Genomic DNA, 19,543 nt, shown 5'->3' with positions numbered 1-19,543 from the left:
CTGTTCCCTTTCATCCTATCAGCACACCTCCAAGAGGTGTAGGTAGCAATACAAACTCCTCTGAGCCTTTTTTCTCCAGCTTAAAATGCAGTTCTCCCAGCTTCTCCTTGCACTTTGTCTAAGCCGGTCCTAAAATCATCTCGGTGAAACCCTCAGGTGAAACCACTATTGGAAAAGACATTCGAATTAAAAGAAGAAATGAAGTAATATCTGTGTCCAAAAAGGGACACAGTACCACAGATGTGATCTCACTAGCTATTTTACAGCGCACATTTTTAATAAATAAATGCCTTGCAAAGACATTGATACATTGCAATTATGGCAGTCAACTTCCCTTCTCGAATTTGTAAAGTAGTCTAAAAAATGGAAACCAGGCTACCACGGCCAGTTTATTTTCTGCAAAACTATGTTTGCTGACATTAACAGTAAGGACAACACAAAGTTTATTAGTACAGCTACTACAGTCCTACAATGGCATTTTGGACTGCTTTTAGGGACAAGATGCTTTTTAAAAGCAGTCCATAATGCAATTCCTTTGGGTTCAAAATGCATCAGCATTTAATTTTTTTTGGTTGCAGTCCAGTCTTCTGGAATGACTACAGTCTACACTGCCCTACACGCTTATTTCAAATTGGAAGGAAATTCTAACGCAATCCAAATCTGTGTAAGTTATGGAACACAAATAAGAACAGAAAGTAGAATCATAGAATCATAGAATCATTTAGGTTGGAAAATACCTTTAAGATAATCAAGTCCAACTGTAAATCTAACACTGCCAAGCCCACCACTAAACCATGTCCCTAAGCACCACATCTACACACCTTTTAAACACCTCCCGGGATGGGGGCTCAACCGCTTCCCTGGGCAGCCTGTTCCAATGCTTGACCACCCTTTCAGTGAAGAATTTTTTCCTACTATCCAATCTGAACCTCCCCTGGCACAACTTGAGGCTGTTTCCTCCTGTCCTATCGCTTGTTACTGGGAGAAGAGACTGACCCCCACCTGCCCACAGCCCCTGTCAGGCAGCTGTAGAGAGCGATAAGGTCCCCCCTGAGTCTTCTTCTCTCCAGGCTGAACCCCCCCAGTTCCCTGAACCGCTCCCCATCAGAGCTGTGCCCCAGCCCCTTCCCCAGCTCCGTTGCCCTCCTCTGGACACGCTCCAGCACCTCAGGGTCTGTCTTGCAGTGAGGGGCCCAAAACTGAACCCAGGATTCGAGGTGCGGCCTCACCAGTGCCCAGCACGTACTTAATAACTAAAGGTCAGAGGATGTCACCCTCACTGAACGCGTATCTATAGAACTAAATTATACTTTGCAGTTGGAGCTTTTAAAAGACATCAGAAATATTTCAGATTTTGCAATTAAATACCTTTTCTTTTAAAGGCTCTTTTCTTAAAAGTTTGAAGAAAAAATTATTTTTCAAATAAACTGATTAGTCCACTCGCACTTTGCCATCAAAAATTTTAAAACTCTGTAACCTTACAGATTCTTGTCTTCCAAACTGACTGCAAGTCGAGTGAAATGCTGTTTTGCTTACAAATAACACCTGTTTTTAAATTTTCAGAAAGTAATATTTACCTGAATAATGCAGAATTGTCTTAAATTTGCAGAGCAAGTAAAGTGGCAGTTGAAGAATGACACACATGATTAAGAATATGAAAGTGCAAAAGCCACTTCAGGACTGCACTATGCAATATATTCTTGCTCAGGGTGTGTACTTTGTCACATTCCCTTTTGGCATACATAAATATAATTTGATTAATTCCGCCAATGCTGTATGAATGTGTATCAGTTTGCAATCTATCATCTTATAATGGTGTAGAAGGGTAGATTTCCAAGTGGTAAGTGCAATGTCTCTTCAGCTGCACATGATATAAGTGCTGCAATCTCCTGCTATTTAGCGTCAAGTAAGAATTCCAGATATTCAAGCCAAAAAAATCTGTAAATGGCTTCTTTCTGGCAAGACTGCTGCTACTGCAGTCACTGCTTGTGTCTGCACTAAAATGTTTTTGTGTAACAGCAAGTCCTTTGGAAATCTGAATTTGCTTTCTCTGAAGTAGTTTCTACCTTCTGATCCTGATACCGTGCTGCAAAATTCATCAGATTTATTCAGAAATTATAGAAAAAAGACACAGAACGGAAGACTGTTTTTCTATTAACAATTTGATTACTGAAATACTATAGAATTTGTCAGTGACGTGCTGTAGCAAAAAGCATCAGTAATATTAAGGAGTTAGACTTTTTAGTTCTTTGTGATATTCTGAAAAATGAAATAAAAAGCCTGGCATTTGTAATTTCTGTATAAGCTTACTTTGTATATACTGACAAAAGATCCCAGAAAAGCTCCAAGCTGGAAATTTTCCTTGTTGTAGAAGAGCGAAAGTAGTCGAGATGGTTCTGTGAACAGATGCCGGAAGGTGGATGGAATCCGAAGGCAACACTGGATCAGGTAACCGATGCTAAACATCCTAATGAAGCCCTAGAGAAAAGAAAGAAAGATTCTGTGGTAAGAAACCACAAATTCAGAAAAAGGAAGAGCAAAAACATCCACAGAAGTATTATTTTTGACATCGAGCAGTTTAAAACCCACTCTGCAGACACTATGTAAAATGCATCCCCACCTTCAAACTCAAGACCGAGTTTTTTTTGCTGATTCCCCTGTAAAACAGCTATGGCAATAAAAACATAGACAATTGACTTTATTTTCTATGAATACCTGCATGGCCTCAAGGGACAAACTATTTCTCTTCTGCTACAGAATTCTGTCCTTTGAAATAATCCCGATGACTTCATTTCCAGGTTACTGACCAGCTTTTAACCACAAGGAAGTATACAGAAAAGTAACAGGGTGGAAAAAAAGAGCACTTCTACACTCAAATGTCTGGAGAAAGCACTAAAGGAGGAAAAAAATCCACAAAAACTAAGTATTAGAGGGTGTGAGAATTAGAAATTGACCCTGGTGGCTTGGCACGTGCTCACATACTTTCCCTCAACTAGACTGGAGGCTGAATGATGCCTGCAGTGAGAGAAAGGGTGAAACTGGAAGGGAGACTGCATGCAGGGCTACTGAGAAAGGATAACATGGGTTCCAACAAATTTTTCTTACTGCTCCACCTTGGAGCATATCATTATATATCATGTCACAAAACCACACTGACTTTCTCTTTCAAGATTTTTCTCCTGAGTTTCTTATAACCTCCTCCAAAGCTTCCTATCATTATTCTTACCCTGTGGCTGAAGTTCTCTGTAAACATCCTGAATAAAATCTGTCCATTTTTTTGTTGGAAGATGCTTATGTGAAAACTATCCTCACACTCGCCACTGGCAAGTAAGGCAGGACACCAATGCTCATGAATTCTGCCGTTAGATACTCAGGGACACCGAGACAATTCCCATTACAGGGACAACTGGCAGAGGGTTTGACTGAACAACCTTTGAAACTCAAAACATTTTTGCCTCCTACAGAACTGTATAATGCATCATAAAGCTCATAAAATTTTATTGTGGTTAAACATCCAGTAATAAACTCTTCCTGAAGCAATTACTCTCCCTGCTGCTCAAGATGTGGTTTATGAGAATCAAGTGGAAGAAAATATATTGTCTCATCTGATGATCCAGTAGCCATAAATGAAAAAATTCCACTTCTCTGTCTGCTATTGTAAATTGTATGTACTGAACAGCTAATGACCCAGTGCTTTCTGGTCGTGTAATGCAAATGCCTACTGCAAGGTATGTGAGGTAGGCAGAGACGTAAATGCACTGTGAATTTTGTGTAGTTAAAACAACATTAAGACGAGCATGTATTTGCACCTAAAATGAAGAAGGACCGTAGCGTGAAGTACATAGCCCTCCTCTTCCAAAATAATGAGGTGATTATGATACCAGGTACCATTAGATAAATATGAAGTCCTAAACCCAGCAGTCACGAACAAAGCCCAAAACAAGCGAACAAACAACAGTATGGTACATTTGACATTTTTACCCAGCTGTAAGAAACGCTACTCTGATGTGGCGAGGAACACTGCATTAGGAAGCACTTAAATTCCAACTGGAAACGCTCACATACACCCATAATTTTATTTCTATTAGTAGCCTACTTAGAAGTGCCGAACTGAAGGACTGAGGCTTTGTTTTGCTGTGCACCAAACAGCAATAAGCAGTGTACAAAATCTTCCTATTTAGCTCATTAGATGGAAAACCAGAATATCTCAAGTTGCAAGGGACCCAATAAGGATCCTCAGGTCCAACTCCCTGTTCCTCGCAGGGCTACCTAAAAAACCCTGAACCACAGGACTAAAAGCATTATCCAGACACTCCCTGAACTCTACAGGGGCACTTACGAAAGCCCATACAAATACAGTGTTCTCCACAAATGACTCTCCTAGACAGAAACATTTTGGAGTTTGGGATAGCTAATGCAATTTGCAGACATCTTTTGGAGAAATACTTGGCAATACACTGTGGGACCCCCAAGCTCTGCCTAAGGAATTTTAAGAGTTTAGGCTCAGCTTCACTCAGTTCCTGTTTTCTTTGTGCCTTTAGGAACCTTTTGGGAACCTTTGGTTCTTCCTTCATTTCCTCATTTCTGTGTTTCCAGGTGAATCCACATCACACATGTATGTGTTTTTCAGAGTCACAGAAAGTATTACATCTTAAAACAATGCACAATATTGTAACTTTTATCTTCCATAAAAAGATCTCAAGTAATAACGGAGGTAGAAAACAATAGGAGTACACTATAATAAACATAAGTGAGTGAAGAAATCCCTGCTAAGAACCATTTTTCCACAGAGATTTTGAGCTGGGACTCAGATCAGGCAGTAGTAGCAGCACAGTGAAACTACGTATCTGCAAAACTCATTGAATAAAGATTTTTTTTTTCCTTTTGAGAAACAGATAAAGTGAGTAATACAGTCAAGATACTGGCTACAACTCGAATTCAGGAAAGCATGTGTGTGCACGTAAATGGAATTCAGCAACATACCAAAATTCAGTCAACCTGCTGCAATATATTGGGGATTGGTTAAGATATTTAAAGTAAATTAGTTAAGATATTTAAAATTTGGTCTTGGTATACAGTAGCCTGTGTTCCTTCAGGAGACAGAACGCAGAAACTACAGCCACCAGGAAAAAAAAAATATCTCATATTCTTTTCGGTCATCCTAGTTATTAGCTAAGTCCTGAGGGTTATCTGGTGTCATCCACAGCATCAGCAGTAAAAATGGACAACTGAACTACTACTGCTGGCTGATGTCTCCTCATTGCACTCGAATGGAATCCAAAAGAGGAAAAATACTGTTTGACTGCTTCTGGTAGCTCTTTTCAGACATTTACAAACCCAAAGCATTGTAAGTATTTAAAATCTGAAGGGAAATCTATGAAATCAGCTGGTATGTCATCAGTCAATGTTACATATAAACTGTCATGGATTACGTCAACAAGCTTGCATTTGAATGTGAAGCAGGAGAAAAAGAGCATGCAGTAACAATTAAAGCACATATATGACAATGAGAAGGTGAGCTGTTCAAGAGTAAGTGAAAATATAGCACGAAGAGGAAATTTTGGCAATAAGCTGCTCATCAGATCATTACCAAATATGAAAGCTCCCTTACAGATATGGAATTAAAGAACATGCTCAAATCGTGCCACTTGACAGTTATTACTGACCAACTCCAGGAACAGCCACAGAGAGAACTAAAAATATTTTAAGAATTTCAGATCCTTAAAAATCCAAATACATAAAAATCAATTTTTCCACTCATGTTTTAATTTTTTAAAAAGGTCATAGAAAAAGCAGGAAATTCAAAGATCTGGCTACCACTTCAGTGACATTTCCCTGATTGCATTATTGTAGTCAAAACTAATTTATACTAAAATACTACACAAGACTGGTACAAGAATGAAGTACAGTTTAAATGCACAACTGGTTTCTCTAAAGAGAGAACCGCCTTATAATTTATTTTTTTTTAAAATTTATTTTCAGTCAGGTCGAGACTTAGTTCAGCTCCATTATCAGCTGGGTTTTCTTCTCCCCTCATCACCTTTCCAGGGTATATAAAATGTGAACAAAATGATGCTGAACAGAGAACCAAGGAGGACAAAGACTCCTGAGTATCTCCCCTTTCCTTTTTTTCCTCTCTGCTCTTCTAACCATTAACACATCTCCCCACTCACCTAAGAAAGGACAGAGAGAGTAGTGTGGGGCCGACCTGCTGTGATTTGAGGAATTCATAACCTGAATTTAGATTTGGGTCTCTCAACTACAGTAATTCAACAAGACTACCACCTATTTCTCAGCCGCCCTTCTGTTTTAAAGGCATTTCTAGTTCATTATATTCCATAACGGTCAGATCACCTCTCTTTTTACCCCATGAATTCTCACACACACAATCGTTCTTCCAGCAGATGATGACAGTTTTCCATGGAGAAGAGGCACCAGTTCCATGATGAATCCTTAAACAGAAATCCTCACTTCTTGGCTCTAACTGCACTTGCAGAGTAGTAGCGTTATGAGGCTACTTACAGATTTGACTGCTGAGCATGCAGTACAGAATGCATAAGGATTTTGTGTGAGATTAATAAAAAGCTCAGAAAGCAAGTATGGACTAACAGTAGTTAAGAGCTAATGACTGTAAAATATGCCAGATGAAAGCACTTTATGTAGAAGCGCAGCAGACTGAAGTTACAGCGAGGCACTCATTAAAAAAAGATGCACACTAAGAGACACTGCTATCAGCAGAGATCTGGAAATGCAGCACGTCCACCCATAAAATCACTTCAAAGTAATAAAAAATCTTACATTCATTGCAGTCTTGGGCATTGATTCTGAAGGCTAGACACTGATACCTATGGGGAAAACAGAGTACTCCGCAAACGGAGGCACAGGGAATGTTTGCTCCCCAGAGGATGCTGACCAAACAGGAGCACTCGGGAGATGGGAGACAAAGCAGGCCAGCAGGCACGGAACAGCGGGCGCACTGGGCAAGGCACTGAGCAAGCACAAAGCAAGAGGAAAGTCTGTGTGCACAAAGATTTTACGCCTGGAAGAAAAGAGCCCGTGAACGGAGCATTGAGTAGGCCGAGATAGCGGTGAGAGGTTGTAAAATTGCAATTTTAATCTGGGTTCTGTTAAATATGTGTCACACCTACAACAGAAAAGCGACATTATCTACCCTGACCTATTCGTGAATGCTCTAAATGCGTATTCTCATCGCAGTTCAGCAGAGCACTTGAGCACCATCTCAAATCCTATGAACTCCAGCACAACTTATATCCCTGTTACGCAGTGGTCCGCTAACATACTGCAGTGTAAAAAGAAGTGTTAACACAACACAAAATAGTGTTAATAAACACACATGAATAAACGTTTGCTAGATTTCTTCCAATGCTAAAGTTAGAGCGTAGCTTTTCTGAGATAACACTACCTGTATACATTTTAATTTTAAGAAGTTTTTTTTGAAAGTAAGATTTATTACAAGTATCTGAAGATACTTAAAACCATTTTTGCTGCTGCATGTATAAAGGCGGGTACGTTATTAAGTGACTGAGATCTTCTGGAGCCTTACCAGCTCCTAAAACAGGCATAGCAGGTGGTACCACCTGTGCCCACCCAACGCCAGCCAGAACAAATCTCTACACAGTACTCCTCTGAAAAAAAATAAAAATGCGCCGATCACATTAATAACGGAGAATTAATTATCCCACTGGACATAAACAGCTCTCTCTGGGTGCAGCAACTGTGACCAATCTCTCATTACCCTGAGCCCTTAAAATAAATGGAGGGAGGAGCGAGCCAGTGCCCAGCAGCAGCGTGCCAGACCCGCGCAGCTGCACGTGTGCCAGACCCGCGCCGCCTGCCAAAGCAGCGCATTCCAGGTGCTTTATTAATTCTGTGATTTGGGGTGGAGTCACAAGTGGGCTCAGCCGTGAAGTGCATCACATAGTTAAAACAAGTTCCTCGCTTGCTAGTCCATTTTTTCCCACACACTTGATGTTATTCATTCACTACAGCTAATCTGGAAGACCAGAGAACTTTAACCACCCCCACCCCTCACCCCGTTCTAAATTGAGAAAATCTGTTTTCAGGCTTGTCACATTTTCAATAGGAGAATGAGTAACAGGCTGCTTTCTCACTTCCTAAGTATATGCTTTTTCTGACTAAAGACTTTTACCCTTTCTTTGCCAGAGTTTGTCAATCTAACTTTTTCTGCACTTACTTTAATACAATATGAGATGCAATTATCTCCATAGTGTTTACAGCATCTATGCCTCGGGCCATGTTTGCACCTGCAAAAAGCACAATGAAACACGTATTAACTCATAGCTGTTTTCAGCGTCATCAACAGGAGACTTCATAAATATTTCTCGCCTAAAAATACATAAAGTGCTCTTTTTCCCACCATTCATTCTCCACACTCCCCACCAAAGGGCACCGTGAACTTTTATGACACCATAAAAGAACAATAAAAACTCAAAATACTTTAGTTGTACAGCAAGAAGTGCCTGCACACTTGTTTAGAACCGACCTCTTGCAGTGCTACACATTAAATACAAAATTAAAGAACAAATTTTCTGTTGTGGTCAAGAGGGAGAAGGGCTGTGACCCTCCCTGGTTCGCCTCTGCTCTGCTCGAAGGTTCTGGAAGGGTTTCTGACCAAGCAGCCGTTATCTGTGTCCTTACATCTTTCACGCCGTTGTAAGGCACATTGGAGGGCAAGGAGGAACACAGAAACGCACAGAGATACCCTGTGAGAATTCTCTCAGTTACAGGCCTTCCACTTCTGGGCTATATCTTCTACTGTGTAGATTTTTATGTAGCTCTTACTTCGGACTGAGAATTTGACCTTGAGCATTTAAAAAGTGACTGGCTTGGGATGGTGGGACGCGTGGATTGAACAGTTGTTAGCCCTGCGTTATGTAGAATTAAAAGACATAAAGTCAGACCAGGTCTGAACATTGTATTTTGCTACAGCCAAGTATTTAAGTTTTAATGCAAAATAAATTAGACAATTTATATACTGCTTCAAATATTTTGGAAGTTTTGAATCGTGTACTGTAAAGTCTAATGGCCATAAATCATCTGTGAGGTCAGTTTATGTAGCAAAAATTGTAATGAGAATGTGCTCAGGTTACAGGCATTTAGACTCAATTATACTGAAAAGAACCATATGGAAGAGAAACCTGTGAGAGCATTAGGGCTGGAAATGGAAAGTTTTCTGAATGTCTGAGTTGGGAGTTCCAAAACCTTAAAGAAAACACGCTCTTCTCCATGCACAGTCTCTTGATCCTTGTATTTAATGACCAGTGGAAGAGCTAGAAACTATCTCTAGCAAACTGAACAAGAGGGTTTTAAGACAAAACGGGTATAAGCAACTCAGCTAAAAGAATCTGCACGTGGCTGGAGCTGTCTTCTCCTTGTAGGTCTTTTGTTGTCTAATACAGTCATGCCTGGAAAACCACTGCTGACCTCTCTCACATTTTTCAACTAAAAGCTAGAGCAAATCACGGGAAGTCGCCAGGGGATGTAGGTCACTTCACGTTTGTTCGTTGTCTGAACAAGTAAGATAAGCCGCTGCTTCGGGAAAACAATGCACTTGGAAGACTCGTTTCTCTGCTGCACGTCAACAGGTAAAGATCTGGTCATAAAACCACTCCCGGAGAGGTCAGTGGAAGTGGAGATTCATACGCGTGGTACGAACGAACAGACCTCTAGCCCATTTTTTATTCAGTTTCTCCTGTAAATGAATGACTCTTGTGGTACGCAACGTGCCTGAAGCGGACATACCAAGCACAGCAGAAGTACATCATCTGAACATATTAGGCTGAAAAGCTATCTGATGTCATTTCTTTAAGCTCATGCTAAAGGAAAATAAATGGGATCCTGTAGAGCGGGAGGGAACCTATCTTACCTAACTTCAGACGTCTAGACTTGACCTCGTGCAAAACAGTTTTAGGCTCACTTTTTGCTTTGCAATTTCCTACTTCTGACAGCGGAGGCAGGCCATGTGCTACCAATCCTCTTCTCAGGCAGTTCTCCTTTATGCAATACAAAGATGTAGGTCCCAAAAAAAGATGATGTTACGGTCATTTACGGTGACCTACGTAAGGTCTGCTGCTGTGCAATTTCCCCTCAATATCACTGCTAGCACCATGAGAACCATGCCAGGAGCTGGTTTTGCTGAGAACTGCAGGAAAAGCAACCACCGCTCGGCCACTCAGAACTGACTGAATTTATCCTCCCTTTTTAGACAACTGTGTGTTGCAAGTCACAGCGATGACATAGAGGTCTTAAATTTTGCTTTCACTGGAGTTCATCATTTGTCACTGCTCACTACCCAGTAAAAATGAAATGCAAAACACTAAAACGCAAAATAAAAGTATCATTAAAAAATATCAAATACAATGTAACAAAGCATAAAAATGAGCTAAGTAAGAATGATTAATTTTTTTTTATTCTTCTTTTTGTCTCTTTTGACTCACACTTTGTCTATGAGCTTTTTTGTCAGAGCCAGTATGTTCATCGGCTGTGGTATTTTTTCACAATGCTTTATCTTTCTGTCTATTTTTGAAAATGCTGTTTCAGGTGAAAATGAGTGAGTAGGGATTTCTTCTTTCCCCACAATGAACCTGAAACAAAAGAAAAGAAGAAAGAACAAAGCAACAGTTACATAAATAACTTAAAGAAACACATAAAGTCCAGTGCAGGTCTGTAAGACAAGCTTGAAGTTACCCACAGGTCTGCAAAAGAAAATATATCCTATACAGCTGCCAAACCCTGTATCTCTTTGAAAAGATCACTCCACCAACTTATATTTAAACTTCAGATAATGGTCACAATTGCTGCCAGGAATTTTTTAAAACTAGGAACAGAAACATTACTAGGGAAGTCCATCTCTCAGAGACAGGAGGAACACTAAATAAGAAAATAAAAAGGCATATGAAGTATCTCAATTATCTCCAGAAAAATGGGGTTGCATAAAGGATGGTAATTACTACAATGTTTTTATAAAATATCTGTTTTGTAAAATCTTCAAAATGTTTTCACTCCCACCATGAGCAACAACTTTGTTTTGCTTGGCTTCCTCTTCAGCCCTCTTTCTTCACCCAGAGTTGATATTGTCAATATATCAGTTCATCTTAGGTGTAGAATTACTGTGTATCAAGGGCAACGGAGGACACAATGGCAAGATGTTTCCTAACGCTCTGCACTATAATCCAAGTTCTGCTATACTGTGGCAGCCCTGCTGAGGGTGATGAAAGGTATAAAAACTTTTGCCATTCTATGATTTCAGAATGCACGCTGCCATAGGAGTGTTTCATGTCTATATTTGTGGACTATAGACCAGCTATTTAACTATTGGCACCTTGTATCAAATTCCATGGCTGTTTCATAGCTGTAAACTATAAAATATTTCCCACTACAACAGAAGGTCTGTCTTGCTTGATTTCAGCTCTTTTCTTCACCTGTGGGTTGATACTGTCCATGCCCTGGGCTGTCTGAGTGGTAGACAGGTAGCAGAATGTGTAGCGGAAAGATAAGAGTAACATCTCTTTGTACTTCTAAGACAAGACACAAAGATGAGAGAACTTTGCATAACTACAACAAATGAGTGAGTAACACCAGAGGGTCCCATCACAAAGTAAATTCTAGGAAAGCCTGGACCACGATGGCAGACACAAGGTTTAGTGGCGTGTCGAGGGACTCAAACGAATAGGCTACAAATCCATGCTCTATTCGGGTGCTGGTTACAGAACTACCGTTGTATTCATTAAACATTTTGTAAATGCAGCAAATAAACTCCAGGTCAAAACACAGCAGCCATTTGCTTCCAGGAGAGTATCAGGAATTGCAAATCCCAGTTTTAGAAAGGAAAAAGATTAACACTCCTTCAAAAACATGCAACCATATGTCCGCATTTCCTTTAATAACGGTCACAAATATGAAAAGATTCCTCTCTTGCAAGCACATTATGCATTCTTCAAAATATGCTGTATACCCCAAGAGCTGGGAAAGCTTTACAAAAGCATAATTTTCCTTGGGAATACTCTTTGCATGCAATGCAGCTGCTACTGCACACGATTCCTCAAAGTCTTCACTTAAAGCTACGTACTCACAGAAACATTACTTACTTTAGTGCAGAGTATGTAAATCCTTTCAAGCCATCTTTGCACCTGAAACATAAAAACAACAGATTTTTTTTCTGTAATGGGCTGCTTGCAAAATAAAGTGTTATAGATTCAAAATTACGTAGAAGGGCTGTGGATGAACACCAGCTCCTCACTACCAGAAACAGCCCATCTGTAACAACTCTGTGGCTATCCCCAGCTTCACAGTTGTCACCACGGCCTTGGGACATCTCAGAAACAAAGGGTACAGCGTCCAAATGCCAGTGCTTCTCTCTTTTATCCAAACCAAGAGTAGAGGAATTTTTAAAGGATGGTGACAGAACCACTGGGGTGACAATGGGAGATTCCATACGACAAAGAACTGTTGCTCATTATGAGTTTTACGAAACATAAATGTTACTGCAAGGAGAGAAAGGAGGGTTGGACCTCAATAAAAGACCCACCATCTTGTGAAGAACTGCAGGGAATAGTAATTCTGGCTCTGAGATAAATTGTTCTGCTTTGCACAGTGCTGATGTCTGCAGCTTGCTACTTTAAGACGGCTCTCAATCTGAAAGTCCAGTTTTTCAATTAGAAAAAAATAGAAAAAAAATCAATTAGAAAAAAAGAGCTGTTGTTCTGATTCTGAGCTTGATTACATATATCCGTCCTTACAGACTACAGGGTTCTTTGTGCGAATAACGATCACAGTAAAGAGTCCATAACTGGCTGTGAAAGATGCAGGCTACTGACTTTTTTTCTCCTGAGGATACAATGAAAGGAGCTAAAGTCTGCAGCTCCTACGGATTCTTCCTGGAAGACTTCTCAGTGTCATGTTGGTAGCAAAGCAAAGAGCGGATACTTGGGGTTTTTTTTTCCCTTTTCTTTTTATAGAATTGCATGGGGAATACATCATGGTAAAAAAAAAAGCATTCCTGACATAACCATACAGCGCAAACTAGTAACTTGTCAGCACCCTCGTTTCAAGAACACATCTAACTCTAAGACAGGATGGCCGTCTCAAAACCTTCACAAGTGGCAGTGGGGGAACACAACCCTTTGCCTCCTGCCTGCAGAGACCAAACTGTCCCTGGAAAGCCCGTGCCCAAGCCCTCCCAAGAGCACAGGACACCATCCTCCAGAAGGCACCATGAGCGGTCAGGTTGATGCTACCGATGGCTGGATAGACACGAACAGCAGGAAAAACACAACGAGATGAAACGATCAAGAAAATCTTGCTTTGTCCCAGCAGGCAAGCACCTGGTGCAGTGCCAGTAAGAGGTCACAGCATGAAATGCTCCTGCGAAACACTTCCCAAGGGTATGGCCTTCAACACACATATTTCCAAGGACCTGGTTTGGTCACCACGTGCACAGTGCTAAATAAATATTAGGCACAGTTATACACAGCACCAGAAAATTCAGCCTACGGAGTTTCTCTTTCAAAAAGGATTGCACCTAAAATATCAGTCATGTATAGACGAACTATAAGGGTTCAAGGTAAACACAAATAAAACTGCTGAATGTATCTTTAATTAATATAGAAATCTGTAACCAAAAATAGGTAAACATTTTACTTTTTATGATTCATTAGCTAAGGAATTCAGAAACTGAAAATTATCATAGCACTTTTTACAGAGAGATGGACTGAAACAATTGGTGAGTGATGGACTGAGAGCAACAACATTAGCTCTGCCCAGAGATCACCGCGAATCGCTGGCAGAACTACAAACAGAGCCCAAATGCACAGGGTTTACATATACCCGCTCTACCCACACCCCCATGGCCTGATATCACGAGTTTGATTTTAAACCTAGAATTGACTGTAAGTTAAATGCCCTTTGAGTTAAGGGCGTTCAAAACATTACATCTGCAAGCTGACAGCTCAAGAATAGGGCCCTAGTGTCTACTCCTCTTTCCCAGTAAATTAAAACCATACACAAACTGAAACGTAAACATGCATATAAACGTTTCTAGAATACTATTGAAACCAGAAAGTAATTACAGTATGAGCATAATGATGCTTTTGCCTTAATCATTCCAATGCAACTGCACTTCCAGTTGCAAGTGTTCAATTATTCCTTTATCGCACCAGCAGATGTCCCTACCCCACCAGCGCTCCAACTCACCCGGCCGATGCTATACCATTCATCCACTCCTCCTCGAAGAAATTGTCATTCAAATCCTTTCTTTGCTAGTATTGAAATCTCAGAGGACAACTGAATCACCGACAGACGAAACAGCCCTCCAAGCCCCTACTCATTACTCCAAGAAACCTGAAAAAGATTTCTATTGCCTATTCTAATTACATGATCAAAGTCAGTTCTATGAAATAAGTATTTGGTGTATTGGAATTTTATTAGTTATTCTTACTTTTCTTATTCTATTAATGTATATATATATATACACACCCGTATAGCTACAGAGCTACCGCTATGAATCCCCCTGCAAAATGCACTGAAGATAAATACATAGTTCAATATGGAAGTAATACTAAAGATAAAATTCCAATTTTTACCCCATTAACTTCCTAATTTTTCAAAATCATAAAACAGTATAAAAGCACAATTTAAGTTCTTAAATAGAATTTAACTCATGCTGCTTGCTGTCTAAAATGTCTTGTGTAAAGTCATTACGCAAAACTAATGGGCATGTAGAAATATTGTGTATTAAAGGTTTCAAAACCAGAAGTCCTAGAGACACAATACTTTCGATCACGAATAATTTACACCATAACTTTCCCTTCTCTGACACAGCAATTTCGCTCTTACAAAGGAAGCAGCAACCAACAACGAAACTGGCAATCTAATTTTTGGCTCTACATCATCAATTCAGTATATTAAAGGTTTCAGAATACTGGCCTAGAGATTGAAATTGCCTAGTGTATTCACTCACTACGTACACAACATTGAGAGCAACAAAAAAATCATTCACACTGACTCCAAACATTTTTGTGTGGAGAACCCACACTTCTTTTTGGCGGGGGACCACAAAACCCCATGCAGGGACAGTGCAGAGATGTCACTAACTCAGTGACTGCCCTCGATGGTGACCGCGGAGGTACAATGCTAGCTGCACATGGCACGTTTCATTAACACCTGGCTGCTAATAACTGAACTAAGACTAATGATTTGCTTCATACAGCCGCTAATTGGTAATAATAATGCCACCACTAATTGGTAATAATAACTTTTACTCAATGCTTCATTGCTCAAGGGGTGAAAAAATCTGCACTCTGCTGCTGACCCCTGCAAGCCATTCAAGCTGCAAACGAGTGCAGTAAAATGCATTACGAGCGCCTGGCACTGCAGATACCCCTGAGACGGGAAAAATCTCAGTAGCGTATTACTACTACTACATTTGTTTTTAGGGTATTATTCAACCTGGAAGGTCTAAGACAAACAGTGAGTTGTATGTCGTTAGAGGTACTCAATGTGGCTCACCTCTGCTACCATTCCCACCACCCTGAAACATCCCGGGGACCAAATCCCAAGCTGCAGGAGGGCGGCACCTTTTTTAACCCAGCGAGCAGGAATTTAAATAGTGCATAATCTGTTTATATTTTCCCATCAGAAGGGAATTTGTCCTTGGTACAAAGCCCAATGGCACCAGTGACTCTGCCAGCTATCCCTGTTGGGCACCATGAACCTGATCCCACCACAGAAATGCTCTGCTCCGTTCCCCCTTAGTTTTGGCCAGAGCCACGATTGGAGCCAGAGGACCAGAAGAATTAAGGAGCCATAGCAATACATTTGGCTTCTCCAAATTCCCCTGCTGGGACAATTTTGGCACATGAGCAGATAGGGTCGATTTTAATCATGCGTATTTATAACATGTAACTTACAGCCACACACATTTATTTTTTTCATAAAGAAAACAGCAAAAGCGGAATAGAGCCAAGGCTTGATACTATGCTTCCAACAAGACACAAATTAACTAAGTATTTATGTTTGTGTATGTAAAGAAGTGCTGTACAGGAGTTTATACTACCCTCCCTCCATCCTGTGGGAAGGAGAAGTTCCCCCACTGAACTGAAAGGCTGGATGCCAACAATTACATTTTGGGGATTAGTATGTCTTGTCACAACTCTTCTAAAGATTTTCTCCATGACCAACTGCTATACCCTGCAGAAGAAGCCTTCTGAGGAAACAAGTCACTTTTCACCCACAGAACTGGTAAGCAGAAAGCTCACAGCAACAACATACGCCATGTTCAACAACGTCCCCATCTTGCTTATGTTATCCTTCGGGGTAAGAGTAAATGAGAAACTCCTATATGCAAAGCTCTCGTTGTGGCCATGAGGGAAGGAAAGCTGGGAGCACAGGACACGTGTTGGCATATTACTGCAGCACATCTGCCCGTAAAGACTGGCTGGGGGGGACCACATTTCCGAGTTAAGGTGTCTTGTTTTATAGAGAAGGGAGGACGACAGCGATGAAATGGGACTGCATCTGAACACGCCAGCTACCTCCCTTGCTATTAGGAATTAAAAACTATCTACACTCCTTTGTGAGCTGTGCTGATCTCCAGAGGATAACCCATTTTCTGTTTTCAGCTACTTAGAGAAGTTACTATCCTGTTTTTCTACCCTTCGTTCCTCGTCTTCTCCCCAATGTTAACAGTCAAGGGCAACAGGTGTCGTTTTTCTGAGACGCCTTCTGTATCCAGTTCTCTCCTTCCTTTTCCACCTCCCCTTTTGCTCCTCCTTCCTGCAAGTCGCACTCCTATTTTGTATTTCCCCCTCGCACCTGTCCTCTAAGTGTTATTCTCAAAAGCTCATTTCTTTTTCTTTTTTTTAAAATAATTAAATAAATCCAACAGTACCTTCTCCATACCTCTCCTGGTCTGACAGTTTCCACCATGCTAATCAAGTGGGTTGTGACTATGAGATGGAAAGTGCAGAATAAGCACCGCTGAAAAAACGGATTATAACGGAATTCGAGACTCAAGGACACACGCTTAATCATCCTGAACCAGACAAATGGAAGAATTAGTTCAAGCTGAGTTCTAAAGTGTTTTGAGACTGACTTGTTTTCGTGGTGACTGTAACGTAAAATCACATTTTGGAAATACTAGTTTTGCAAAAGGCTCTGGGACCCAAAAACAATTCCAAACCAGTAAGACCCTCCTCACTGATGTAATGATGTAGAAAAAAGGTACTTAAAAATGAAGTATTTTATATCTCTGGATGTAAATTAAAAGCTAACCCAGTCAAATTGGATAAGAGAAAGGAAACTGAAACCAAAGGCTGTTCAGAAATGTGTACCACTAGTATTTTTCCCAGAGGAAGAACAGACATTTTCAGTTGTAAGTGGAAAACCTGATTTCTAAAAATCATGATTGGCCATGCCATAAAATCTATTTTGTCATTACTTAGTTGTGGTGAACTTTCCAACTATGTGAACAGTATTTACATCATTCTCAGTGACTGAAGAAGAACGTGATTATTGTGCTAATCCTAATGCCCCCATCCATCCAGCTGTCAGTGGTTTATGATGAGGCTGCAGAAAGACATTTTTGTCCTCATTTAGATAAATCTATGGGAAACTGGATCCTAAAATTCTTTGTAGATAGGGTTATACAAGAGTCTTCTGACTTCAGGAACTACTCATGACTTGCATATCAGCTTAAAAAAAAATACTCTGCCTATATATTTTCCTATCAGAAATAAAGTGCATCAAATTAAAACTGCAGCACCCTACTTGGAAGCAGAGAGGCATTTAGGTGCAATTCCTTTGGATCAAACCCACTACTTGCAGTTGAGTAGCATCCAAACACAAAGGAGCCTCCTTTCTAGGTATACAGCTACAATAGGCAGAAGGGATCTAAACGCAGGAATTTCCTTCGTAGATGGTGTTGGGATTTAACCCGATGGGCAGCTAAACACCACGCAGCTGCTCGCTCACTGCCCCCCCTCCAGTGGGATGGGGGTGAGAATCAGGAGTTAAAAATAAGTCAAATCTGCGGGTTGAGATAAAGTTTAATAGGACAGAAAAGGAAAGGATAGTAGTAGTAGTGGTAGTAGCAGTAATAAAAAGAATTAGAACATACAAAACAAGTGATGCACAACGCAATTGCTCACCACCCACCGATGGATGCCCAGTCAGTCCCCGAGCAAAGTGGCCCCTGGCCAGCTTCCCCCCCCAGCTCTGTACGCTGAGCATGACGCCATACGGTATGGAACATCCCTTGGGTCAGGGGGGTCAGCTGTGCCGGCCGTGTCCCCTCCCCGCTCCTTGTGCCCCCCCAGCCCCCTTGCTGCTGGGGTGGGGTGAGGGGCAGCAAAGCCCTTGGCTCGGTGTCAGCGCTGCTCGGTGGTGATGAAAACAGCCCTGTGCTATCAATGTCGTTCTCGTCCTAGATCCAAAACACAGCACTGTACCAGCTAGTAAGAACATTAACTCCATCCCAGCTGAACCCATGACAGATGGCTTGGTAAACATGGAAGAGCTGAGATTTTTTTTGCCTTTTCTTTTGCAATTATAGCCATTTCAACTAATCACCTTTATCTGTATCTTATTAAAAACATTAAAATCTGCATATCTCACAAAGATAACCCCAAAATGATATCTGTATTTCAAACTAAGTTATGGTCTCCTGTATAGACACGCAATCATTTTTGTCCGTCCATCCATCCATCCATCCATCCATCCATCCATCCATCCAGATGGAAACATATCTCTTGGAGACATCGAACAATCATATCAAGACACCTGGAAATGCTGAGCTCAAAACCAGTCTGTTCCATGCACCCGGTGCTGTTAACTTTAACATTTCCCCCAACATCAAACTTAAGCCCTTCCTTTGTGCTATATCTCCATATCCCAACTTTTCCCAGATGACCCAGGAGCAGGAATAACCACCTACTTCCCTCTCTTCCTCTACTTTGCCAGGACTGGGATGGAAAAACAGATGGAAAACCTTTTCTTCCCTTCCTCTCACCGAGGGTCAGGAAGGAGGTCCCACCACGTTGGACCACACAACCCCAGGAGAACCAGCGATGGCTACAGGCAGATAACGTGTCAGCGCCGCACTTGGAGCTGTCTCCTCCAAGAATCAATAGGATCATGAGGCACAACTTGTGACTTGTGCAGAGGAAATGCAGAGGCAAAATTAAGGGAAGAAAAGATTTATACCCGGATTCTCACTCCTCTTAATTTCCCCTTTTCTGGATTAAACATTTATTTTCTATCTTTACTCAGAGGTCTTACTTATTCAACCCAGGCCAATGAAAAAAATCATAAGGAGCAATTATAACCAATAAATCTAATCTTGTACCCCATGGACAACACGCAGCTTTTGGAAGATGTGTCAGAAACCAGAATAAAAATAACTGAAGTCAGAAGAGTTGTAGCAGAAACTCTTACAAAAATTGTACTTCAAACTATTAAATGTGCAATGCAGCTGGGATCAAAATGCAATTGAAAGTCTCATTGCTTG

The 19,543-nt window shown here is 40.9% G+C and overlaps 1 protein-coding gene across 1 annotated transcript in view; it reads right to left on the bottom strand.

Moving 5' to 3' along the window:
• TMEM135 (transmembrane protein 135) overlaps nucleotides 1–19,543 on the bottom strand; it is a 189,654-nt gene that overhangs the window by 8,852 nt on the left and 161,259 nt on the right. Inside the window, exons 7-10 of the mRNA XM_055701808.1 lie at nucleotides 12,129–12,170; nucleotides 10,479–10,625; nucleotides 8,216–8,285; nucleotides 2,311–2,478 (exon numbers count right to left, since the gene is read on the bottom strand). Coding sequence (XP_055557783.1) covers nucleotides 2,311–2,478; nucleotides 8,216–8,285; nucleotides 10,479–10,625; nucleotides 12,129–12,170 — 427 coding nt within the window. The remainder of the gene's footprint in view (nucleotides 1–2,310; nucleotides 2,479–8,215; nucleotides 8,286–10,478; nucleotides 10,626–12,128; nucleotides 12,171–19,543) is intronic.

The sequence above is a fragment of the Falco cherrug genome, chromosome 2 (assembly GCF_023634085.1).
Source record: "Falco cherrug isolate bFalChe1 chromosome 2, bFalChe1.pri, whole genome shotgun sequence".
Lineage (NCBI taxonomy): Eukaryota > Metazoa > Chordata > Aves > Falconiformes > Falconidae > Falco > Falco cherrug.
The sequence above is the reverse complement of the archived record's forward strand: the minus strand, read 5'-3'. Positions and strand labels throughout refer to the sequence as shown.